Source organism: Zerene cesonia, chromosome 15 (assembly GCF_012273895.1).
Source record: "Zerene cesonia ecotype Mississippi chromosome 15, Zerene_cesonia_1.1, whole genome shotgun sequence".
Taxonomy (NCBI): domain Eukaryota; kingdom Metazoa; phylum Arthropoda; class Insecta; order Lepidoptera; family Pieridae; genus Zerene; species Zerene cesonia.
The window spans coordinates 3260716-3272398 of NC_052116.1; the positions used below are offsets into that span (position 1 = coordinate 3260716).

At 34.6% G+C, this 11683-nt stretch overlaps 1 protein-coding gene across 2 annotated transcripts in view; it reads right to left on the reverse strand.

Moving 5' to 3' along the window:
* Window positions 1-2011: 2011 nt before the first annotated feature.
* The window catches only part of LOC119832563 (testis-expressed protein 2), a 20307-nt gene continuing 10635 nt past the window's right edge, over window positions 2012-11683 (reverse strand). The window contains exons 8-21 of one of the 2 annotated variants that reach the window (XM_038356228.1): window positions 11125-11331; window positions 10925-10992; window positions 9913-10106; window positions 8199-8320; window positions 7820-7979; window positions 7397-7513; window positions 6951-7052; window positions 6356-6514; window positions 5635-5824; window positions 5086-5189; window positions 4590-4711; window positions 3921-4008; window positions 3375-3514; window positions 2012-3137 (exon numbers count right to left, since the gene is read on the reverse strand). In XM_038356228.1, coding sequence (XP_038212156.1) covers window positions 2948-3137; window positions 3375-3514; window positions 3921-4008; window positions 4590-4711; window positions 5086-5189; window positions 5635-5824; window positions 6356-6514; window positions 6951-7052; window positions 7397-7513; window positions 7820-7979; window positions 8199-8320; window positions 9913-10106; window positions 10925-10992; window positions 11125-11331 — 1963 coding nt within the window. In that variant the 3' untranslated portion in view covers window positions 2012-2947. The remainder of the gene's footprint in view (window positions 3138-3374; window positions 3515-3920; window positions 4009-4589; window positions 4712-5085; window positions 5190-5634; window positions 5825-6355; window positions 6515-6950; window positions 7053-7396; window positions 7514-7819; window positions 7980-8198; window positions 8321-9912; window positions 10107-10924; window positions 10993-11124; window positions 11332-11683) is intronic. The other variant, XM_038356230.1, reaches the window with a different exon arrangement.

The following is an 11683-nucleotide window of genomic DNA, read 5'->3' on the forward strand; positions in this document are numbered from 1 at the left end:
TAAAATATAAAATTATTATTTTTCTTGTTTTATTGCGTTTCTCAATTGGTATGAAAAACAAACTATGGTAAAGACCCTTGATTTGAATCATTAGTACTAAAATATACATTTCATATGCAAAAAAGTTTTACATAGCTAACGTAGTGAAGTATGCAGCGTACAATATTAACGCAAAAACGCGAAATTAATTCTGTGTGTCTGTCTGACTTCAGGCCTTCTTTGACTAAGCAGACGAAGCGGCGAACGAAAACTAGTATACTATACAAAAGCAGTTCCCATAGGCGTGAAAAATAAAACAATATTTAATATAGCATTTTGTTTATTGAAAAAAATCACAACTGATACCACATAGAAAAACTACTCGGCACGGTTTAACTCTTAACTATACATAATATCACATAAACACTTATAATTTCAAATATTATATACAATCAAGACTCAGTGTTCATTTACAATAATAACTATGAAATAACATTACTGCGATCACAGCTTAAATAAACAAACGCAAACCTATCCTTAAAATGAAACATAACACAAATTCAAAAGGGAATAATAATACACAGTGGATCGGAATTTTCGTCTACTTTGTACATAATTATATAAAATTAGTTACACATAGGCTATAGGATCGATTTAGGCTTACTATGCTTTAACAACCTTTATAACGTACGCATAAGAAAGTCCTTAAACAATTATAAAAATTAAAGGTCATAAAAATTATTTAGGCAGTATTCATTTCAATGAAATCTATGGTTGAAAATTAGTAGGCAGGTTTTATTTAATTTTGTTTCAATTCTGTGTCATCTCTTTCTTCTGTTTTAGTATGAATTACATATTATGTATAATCAAAAATACACACTTTCCAAAGACAATTTTTTTTAAACAATTATATCAAGCTGTAGCAATTGGCAGATAATTAACATATATTAGCATATCAGATACAGAAAATACGAACACACTGAAAAAAAAAAAAATAATAATACTTATAACAAAGAGATTTTCAAAAAAAATTTAGTAATACTATAAACCAATACACGAAACATGAAATAATTAAACCTATATCAAAGTGAAATGCTCAACTTATCACACGGTGAAAAAGCTACAATTTTTAAAACTTGCCAGGTGTAAATAATAGTAAATTATGCATATACGACTGCAATTAACATAAAGTCTACAATTTCGATGTACAATTAATTTAAGCACATTTAAGTCAATCTAATTTCGTTCAGCCTTCAATTTAAATACAATAATTCCGCACACAAATACTTATTCAAAAAATCCAAGCCATTAAAGACAAAATGTTCTTTATAAATTTTACACATTAATTTGGCCCAAACTTATTTATAATAAAACATTGTGCGATACAAAAGTAGATTTTAGAATTTTAATATATCCTTACACAATAATACGAATGTGATGTTAAATTTGTAATGACAGGTGATTATATTACTAGATTTAACAAGAACAGTAAGTTTTCTAAACATGTATCATAAATGTCTTTTCACTTCATAGCTATATTTTCGAAAGATTTTTTGTTAAAACGGTAACTAGATATTAGAGTATACTTTTTAATCTCTTATATTTGTAAATTTTTGTTTTTATAAAGATTGCACTATCTGTTTTTCTAATCTACAGTTGGAGTATAAATTTGGAATTATTGTCGAGAATTTTATCTTCTAGTGGGAAGCTCCGATAGGTTAGGTGAAATAAACTCCTTCTAAGGGACTAAAAATTTTTTTTTGTTTTAATTTTGTGTATTTAGTATTGTGATTATACGTGTATTACTTTAGTGAGTGAACTTCAATTACCATATTATGCGTAACTGGCCTATTACAGTAACGTTAAATTCTACTACACGCTTCAATTAATAATGTATGTACATTGTTCACCGATAAATAAAAATATATCTTTATGTATAATATAGTAATATCTATTTTATAAGAAATCGTTATTAAATATAATCTATATGGATATGAATTTGTCAGTATAAATAGAATATATTCAAAGAAGAAAAATTGTATTTCTACATCTATATATACAGATTAATAAGAATCATAAATATTTTTATATTCTTTTGAAGAATAAGAAATACTGTATAATATATCTTAATATATTCTCAAACTTGGCAAGGGGCAATCTAACAGATTATACAATTTGTCTTCGTATATTTTGTACTTATTCGTACTTTTAAAATTAGCAAGAAAAACAGTTTTTTACAAATATTTGCACAAATTTAAAAGACTATGTTAAGGTTTGTAACGCCACGTAATATACGTACAATGTTTTTAAAGTAATTAGAGGATTCTTTAAATTGCTTTAGATTCAACAGCACTGCAAATAATAGCACCTCTCTTATACGTAGCTAGAGAATTTAACATTTAAATTAGTCAAAAATGGTAGTAGAGTTTTAAAAATGTTTTTGATTAAACGGCACAAACATATGTCAACAAATACTTATTTAAATAAGGTGCTTTTAAAATGTTGACATTGTTATTAGTAAAATATATAATTTTTTAAAGACTTTATAATGAGGTTTAAAAATCTCACGATTAATTGATGCTTTATAATGCAGACTTTGTCCTCGACTCAACATGAACAAACAACTGGGCTGCAAACTTCTTTAATTACAATAATCATGACAAGAGTCACGTATAAAACATTGTTTTTACCCGGTTCGTATACTAGCAACACTACCCTTTGTTTGCGTAAAAGCGGAGTAGGAAACTAACCATTTAATAGCGGGTAAAATTTCAAAGTATATTTTCGAACTTCCGCTGTGTCCTTGTTTGAAGCCATTTAAAAAACAAACGATTATAGTCGGAGTTAAATGGTTATAAACCATATTACTTCGACTTTCTTACTTTTAACCAATACTTTCTAGTATTATCTTTACGTTATTCATGTGAAAATCTTCATAAAATTTTTCTTTATTCTGCATACATTTTCTCTACTCAAATTCCACAGGCGTAGGTGTCATGACGTCAATAATAAAGTCTTCCATGTTGGGCAGCACTAGAACCTTCTCGAATTCCTTGAGAAGTTTCTGCTCAATCCAATTGGAGATGTGAGCGAAGCGAAGCGTGCGCGCGCCGAACGCGGGACGAGCTTTTAGAACTAGCTGGGGATTTGTTCGGAACCTGGAATTATTTTATTTTTATGAAATGAAATTGTGGAAGAGACGAAGTTATGATATTATATACCCAGGAAATTTAACATGCTAGGACATATCAATCACATCTCGCGGACTTCAATATATAATCTCATCAACATCAACCCCAATCAATCTTTAATATGACTCCTATACTAAGAATCCCTAACTATATGAAAACAGTTCAAAATAGCATAATATAAATGAAATATCACGTGTCTCATACCCAATCCAGATGCGGTCGTGCGGCGGCGGCGGCAGGTTTATAGCGAGCCGGCCCTCTAGCCCGTGCACTTCCAGTTGAAGCTTTATATCCGTGTTCGAGAGCCCTTCCATGGCGCGCTTCACGTATTTGTAGTCTGTCACCTGTTAAAAATATATATAATAAGATTAATTTAATGATTTTTTTCTATTCTTTAAAAAAATTTCATTCATAAAGCATTTCAATGCTATAAAACTAAAAATTAAATTAAACAGACCTTTCTTGAAAACTAATTTGTTCGTCCACGATTCAGTCAATTGTCACGTGTTAATATTTTGAGCAACAATTTATGACAGCAGCAAGTGAATGAGGAGTTTGAATTGTAAATAAATAAATAGATAAAATGTGCTTTATTAGAAGAATGCAATAAAACTTATACCTTTGTGTCTATTCTAGTTCACAATACACAGCCACACAAACAACAGCTTCTATCCTTTACTGATAATCGAAATTCAAACTTATCCTGTACAGTTAAAATACATTTATCGATACACCATCAACACTACTTACTTGTTGGAAATATTTGCTAGTCGCTATTCTATCGACGATACGGAGGAACTTCTTCTTTGATGATCCACCTTCACTGGGGTTCGCAGACCTGTATAAATGTTTCACTTATATTTTTTGATTTAGCAATAAATTATACGATTAGTTTGTTTAATCTTTACGAGCCTTTCACTAAAAAATAGAAAGATAATTTGGTGAAAACAAAATAATAATATAAACATAAAAGATTTGTTATTACTTTCTTATGTTACGTACACGTTGGGAATTATATTATGGCTGTCGCGCGAAACGTGCAAGCAGAGCAAGGGGCAAAAGCCTAGCTATATTTTTCGTTTGTTTGTTACGGTTGATAAAAAAATGGACTCGAATGGGTGCCAATGAATAATATTAAGAAAAAAATAGTAACATTTTACATAGCAAAGTTCCGTACTCAAACGGGACCCTATTACTAAGAATATGGCGTCCGTCTGTTTTTCTGTCTGTCTGTATCTATTGAACTGTAATAGTTGACAGTAATCGTGGGCACGGTATGACCGTTGGACTAAGGACCATTTTTTAGTTTACTTATACGCAACACTCGCGAGCCCGCCTCGCACTTGACCTCTCTCTCTCTCTCTCGACTCTCTTTGCGTATCGCCAACTAGCTAGCATTCAACAAGACAAGCGTCTCACGGCGTCTCGCTGGGCTGCAAGTTGTCCGCGCTGTCGACGGGCTGCACGGGCGGCGTCTCGTCGTCGCTCGACGATTCCGCCGAGTCTTCTATTTCCGAGTCGTAGATCGCTGGCTTCCTTTTCTGTAAGAGATTTGTTTGGTGTTTAAAAGCATGCAGAATTATAATAAAAGGAAGCTATAAATGGGTGTGTTTTTGAAATTTTTCTACATAGAGAAGTTCATTTGTTCTATATGCTTTTTATCCTGTCGATGTCGTCGGACACCTTTCAGTATTTTTGATTTTAAGAAGTGGTACATAACACACTGAAACTAACCTTACTGAAATTATCAATATCTTAATCTAAACATAAAATGAAAATAATAAAAATTGCCGAGTTAAATTTCAAAATTTCATTTATTTAATGAATTAGAAACAAGATCGTAATTTTCTTTTTATAAGTACGCTAAGCACGTGCCTTAACTTTAGAACAGAATTTGTAAATCAGCAATTGTTACCCTTAGTTGTTTTTCGGAAGTGGCGGACCCAGGGAGCGGCACCTCAATGGTACTTTCTATGATATTCTCTTGTGCACCTAATAAGTGGTCTTCCAGTGTTATATCTGAAATGAAAATTCATTACAATTTAATTATTTTATATGTCATTTAAATAAATAAGTGAGCGGGTTATAAAGGGATGAGAATTTTTGAAAGATTTCGATCAATGGGCGTTTAAAAAAAAAAATAGTTTCAAAATCGTGTATCGGTACGTCGTTATATACGTCGTCGTTTTAGATTTAGTCATATTACGTATGGTAACGTTGATTTCTTTATGCTGTCTCGTTGCACGCATGTGTGCGGGCGCACGTTCGGCGCAGCACGGCGGTGCGTACATGTAGCATTTGCCACTGCGAGTGGGTTTTGACCGGTTTTTTTTTATGTCATAGCGGGCAACTGAGCTGGTGGTTCGCCTGATGGTGAGCGATCACCACCGCCCATGAACATTAGAGGAGGCTTTGAAGTAGAAAGGGAAGGGCGAGGAAAAGGAAACGGGCTGGTAACGCTCACTCTTCTCTTTCAGCTTCATGAGGTTGATCTGCGTGAGGATGGCGATGTGCGCGCCGCCGTCGTACCGCAGCGCGGCGTCCAGCCACAGGCCGCGCGCGTCGGCCGCGGGCGCCGCCACGCCGCACACCAGCGGGCACTCGCCCGCCAGCGACAGCTCCGTCACCACCAGCGGGCTCATGAACGACGGCAGCTGGGCGATAGGTCGTTATCATTGGCGGACGATAAACAAACACACTTTAAAATGGTAATTTTTATAATTTTTTATTTATTTCCAACAACAAAACAATTGTACGTCCGTATTGAGTAAGATATAGTTTGAAACGCATCTATTAGACAAAATATTTTAAAGAGCGTATACATAGAATAGCGTATACATACTTAACGAAAACCTAATAAGCAAAAACTAAAATGATGTTATGATTATATAAAAGACAAAATATTACACTATCTCATTAAGATTATAAAGTTTGTTTGTTTGGATGTTTGTCCGTCAATCACGGAACGGATTTTGATGAAATTTGGTATTCGTGCAGGGTATAAGCTGACTTGGGTGATAGGATACCAATTTAATGCTCCCTTGCGAGAAAACAGGAATTAATTAGTACTTAATTACAGGCCGGAGCCGGGATGAGCGTCTAATTTTTTATATATCAACTCTATCACAAGTGAACCATATAGAATTATAGCCATCAATCAGAACAATTGTACAAATTCCGCTCACCTTCAGCGTATTGAGCTTCCTCTGTATCTTGTTCTGCAGACGCGCGATGAGCACGGGGTCCCGCATCATGTCGTACATGATGCGCGCCAGCATTATGTTCACCCACGTCACCTCCGCGGGCAGCGTGCGGCACTCGCACTCGGGGGACACTTGCTGGGACTGCACATTATTTGGGATTTCAAACTCAAACTCAAACTCAAACATTTATTCATTCATGGGAAATTTTCAAAGAATTACATATGACGATGACTTCATGGGATATAACGTATGATGCTAACGACTGAGTCATCTACATCTAGATCCTTTGTATCCTAGATTTTCTTTTCAATCTAGTTTCCAAAGCTCAATGCATATGCGTAATACGATTCTACAAAAAATCTCATAAAAATACAGATTATCGTGTGACTAACTATAATTTCGATGTTCAAAGCTAAATTACTTTAAAAACTCAAATGACTAATCACAAACACTTCTATTCTAATAATAATTTCAGTTTACAATTAAACACATAAAGCGACATATATCCCATAACCTCTCACAACGTCCCACACAAAAACGATAAAAAAATGCAAAAAAATTTACGAAAAACTCTAACGTCTTTCTTCTTCTTTTTGCTTTTGGTTCGTTCGTGCGGCGACGGCTCTATTTGGCACATAACGCCGACATCCGACGTCTGTTTGGTGCTAACTTCGTGCGTCTAATGTTGGATAGATTGAATTAAAATATACCAATAATTAAATTAAATAAATAATAAACAGATTGTTTTTGATTTTCAGAAAAAAACAGGGGTTATTAAAATAACACATAAAATCGGGCTTTAATCATACAACAATAAGTCATTTATTAGGGATGTGTTTGGATATCGTGTTCTTTTATCAAATAAAGATAAAAACATCAAATGGTTTAACAAAAATGTGCTTATATAATTTTTTTTAACAAAGTGTTAAACAAAAGAAAAAATAACAAATAAAAAAAATGAAAAAGAAATAAAAATTACCAACAATGAATTATGACATGAGTCATATTATTCGTTAATGTTACCTGCATGATCTTCACTATGTACGGCCAGAAAGTCTTCTCATATGAGTCCAAGGAAGGCGGCAACGGGTGCGCCGTCGCGATGTTTATTCCTTCCGATGTGGATTCATTCGGTTTCGTCTGTAAGATAAATAAAAGAAATGTTATGTTACGAAATAAAGTTATAATTTAAACCAGCCAAAGCTGAACACTAATAAAAATTTCAGCGAAAGTAATCGTCGTAATTAAAGAGAAAATATAACTGGCTTGTTTTCTATGTGAGAAAGAGACAGACAGAGAAACACGCGCACGTCGCACGGTTTACAACTGTAGCAAAAAGGGTAGTTACAACTTTTGCTCTAATTTTTTTTCCGTCCGGCCCCCTTTCTTCTTTTTAACTTCGTTTAAAAAGTCTTATCATTTTATTTTAAAGTATATAATATAGACCTTTCCAAACGCCACCGTCTCCTTTTCAGTGAGCTTGTAGACCGCCAGCTCAATGCCGTCCTTCGTCTCCTGCGCGGCGTCGCTCGCGGACTTGTCCTCGTTCGTCGACGAGTCCGCGGACGCGTTCGCTTCGCTTATCGCTGTCATTAGACGTCGGTACCTGCGAAATTGAATTTAATTAGTTATAATTAGCCTGGAGGTATAATGTATCGATGCTATGCGACGCTATATATAAATGCGAAATTCGATTTTTTTAATATGTCTCGGTCCGATAGATACCAAATAAAAATAGGGATCTTAGTTTTATTTCATTTTCTTTTACAAACAAAATAAAATATAAATTCTCGTAAGGTCAACAACAAATTCCACTACTACCCACCACTCGTGTTTATCCCTGCCCGTTCTAGCGAAGAGATACAGGTGCGAATGCTTGTCTTTTGACTGTTTCACGTGCACGCTCCATTCCCCTTCTGTCGTACCTTCAGCTACTGGGTCCATTTCCTGTAATAAATAATTTTTAATCAAATTTGCACACTACGTGCAGTTTTATCCAACTTAAAAGATAAGATGGTTTATATTATTTCAATTATGATTAATCACTACCCGGGCGGAGCCGAGGCGTGCAGCTAGTTTATATGTAAATTACGTGTCGCATGTTTGTCCACGATGGACTTCAAAGCTGCTCAAGCGATTTTACTGAAATTTACACACCATGAGCAGTTTGAGTCACTTAAAAGATAGGATAGTTTATATTATTTCAATGACGATAAATGACTACCATGTTTTTATGTAAATTATTATTTAACACGCATGTAATTTTTTTTTATATTATGGTTGACAAAGGACCTGGTGGGTCACTCGATAGTATTGCCTATATCCATGTGCATATATTTATATGTTGATTGATTGTATATATTAATAGATAAGAGATAAGGAAAAAATGTACGGAGAGAATCAATTGACTAAAAAGGGGTATAGAAGAGGATATGGGCCTCCAGCTTCCTAACTTATACTACGTCAAGCAGGTCTTTTATGCGTGTATCTTTACGGTACGAGCTGGCCCAATTCGTCCTAAAGTGCTCGAATCCCACATTTCTTTTAACATGGTCTGTTTTTCCGCCTCCTTAGTGCAGTGGTAAGCGTATAACCTGCACTCGATAACTGGGGACTAACCTACCACTTCTTTGTCAGTTAAGGAGTCGAATAGTGACACAGGATTCATAAATAATACATATAATATATAATTTACTTTATAATATTGGAAATAAACTTCAAAGTAACCTTCTCCAATATTTACGCGTAATCGAATAAACATGTTGTAGAATCTAGATAAATATTAGAATTTGTTGAATTAAATGTATAGCCTTAATACATTTTGTTGACCATACGTTAACAAGGAAAACATTGTCAATGACAAATTTATGCAGTTTCTAAATTACAAGGAAAAGTGGTAAAATAAATATGTGGTATAAAGAATTATTTTGCAATACAAATCCGTCTTTTCAAGGCTATGTTATTATTATGACTAGGATTCGGTCCGCGGCGTTCCTCGCGTGGACTACTATTACATTTTATACTTCGTGGATGATGACGAGATGCGTATAATTCCTATAGTTTCGTTCCCGGATTCGCCCAATTTGAGGCGAAAGTGGTTCTCTTTAATTAACAATCTATTGATAAATAATTTCTAAACATCCAACTAATATTATAAACGCGAAACTTTGTAAGTAATCCATACTTACATATAGTATTTTCTTGTGTTTGATTATTTCTAAACATACTTACATAGTTTCACGTGACGGATGGATGGATGTATACACGTTTGTTACTCTTTCACGCGAAAACAGCTTATCGTATCTGTATGAAATTTGGTACAGAGACAGATTATGGTCTGGATTAGAACATAGGCTACTTTTCACCAGTGTACCATGCGAGTGACGCGGCTTGCAGCTAGTTTTCCATAATAAAGTTTTATAGACTCAATTACTGTGATTTATTTCGCTTTAACTATATGGTACAAAAATTATAATTAAAAAAAATTACACTGTTGCCATGGTAACCCTCACGAGAATCATCCACCAATCGACACTCACCGTCTCCTCCAAAAACTCCTTAATCTTATTCAGTTCGGTCTCATCGATCTCATCGTCATCATCCTTGGTGCTGGTGACGGACCTGGTGGCGAGGTCCTCGTTGCTGATGTCCTCCAGCTGCGTGTTCTTGTCGCTCTGGGGCTGCGACTGACCTTCGGGCTCCGTGAATGTGGACACGCTGTCAGTCTTCTTATCTACGTTAAGCAGACAAGGCATGGCTTATCTATATTTTTTTTATGGGAATTTTATCTAGTGCAATTATGAGTGAGTGTATATCCTACTAATATCATAAATGCGAAAGTTTGTAAGGATGTGCGTGTGTTTGTTGCTCTTTCACGCAAAAACTACTGAACCGATTGCAATGAAATTTGGTACTTAGACAGCTGGACAACTGGAATAACATATGGGCAACTTTTTATCCCGATATTCCTACGGGATACGGACTCACGCGGGTGAAACCGCGGGACGCAGCTAGTTTGTTATAATATTTGGTTATTTTATGCGTAATTTTTGAGACTCGATTTGTGATTCAGCAAGTGGGTTATCTGATATAAAGTGAGCACGACCACTTTAAAACAATTTGCAATCACATCATACTGACTAATAATTCGATGTATATATGAATACTAGCTGCGCCCCGCGGTTTCACCCGCGTAAGACTGTATACCGTAGGAATATCGGGATAAAAGGTTGCCTATTGCCTATTGTTATTCCAGTTGTCCAGCTAAATACGTACTAAATTTCATTGCAATTGGTTCAGTAGCTTTTGCGTTAAAGAAAACAAACATACACATACATTTACCGTAGTAATATCGGGATAAAAAGTTGCCTATTGCCTAGTGTTATTCCAGTTGTCCAGCTTTCTTCGTACTAATTTTCATTGCAATCGGTTCAGTAGTTTTTGCGTGAAAGATTAACAAACATACACATACACACATCTATCCTCACAAACCTTCGTATTTATAATATTAGTAGGATAGGATAGTATAAAAATTAGAAGGGTAATATTTACCTCTATGCATTTTTCTAACTAATCTATGTCTGAGACCCTCTTTGCCTGGTTCAGGCTCGTGTGAAATGCTAGAAAAAAAAATTAAAAATCATATTTAAAATAACACACGATACTTATGTATATAGAAAAGAAAAAACTATCTATCGTGTAATAGTCGTCCATTAATCATCCAGATTATTCTAATTAAAAAAAAAATATACCTCTTTTCCCGTCTCCTCCATATAAATTTCTTTTTCCTCTCTGGGCTAGTATTAGTCTCTGTACTCTCCACTTCTAACGGAGACTCCTTACTTTTCTTCTCCAAGGATTCCGCAATCTTTTTCTCCGTCGAATTCTCCTTTTCCAATACCTGTATCTTTTCCTTTTCGTTTAGTATTATGCAAATTGGGTACTTTTTGCTCCATTGTCTGTGAAAGCAATAACGACAGGGTGGTTATATAGGTCACCTTGTCTAGTGACTTATTTAGCTTGGCAATGAATAAATCGGCTGAAAGAGGCGATAGACATAGGGGTGGGCGTATTTAAATTGCTAATTTTGCATGAACGAAAACAAACCAATGACGTAATAAGGGTTAATTGGATTGAAGGAACACCTACGGAGTCATTCGAGTATAATGGATGAAATACTAAACTTATAGAAAATAGAAATTAAATAATGAATTTTAAACACTGTGATTATAAAGTCATTATGATAAACAGATGGTTCTGTGTTGGAGCATATGATAATACATAAAATTGTTATAAAATGATAAAGTAAGG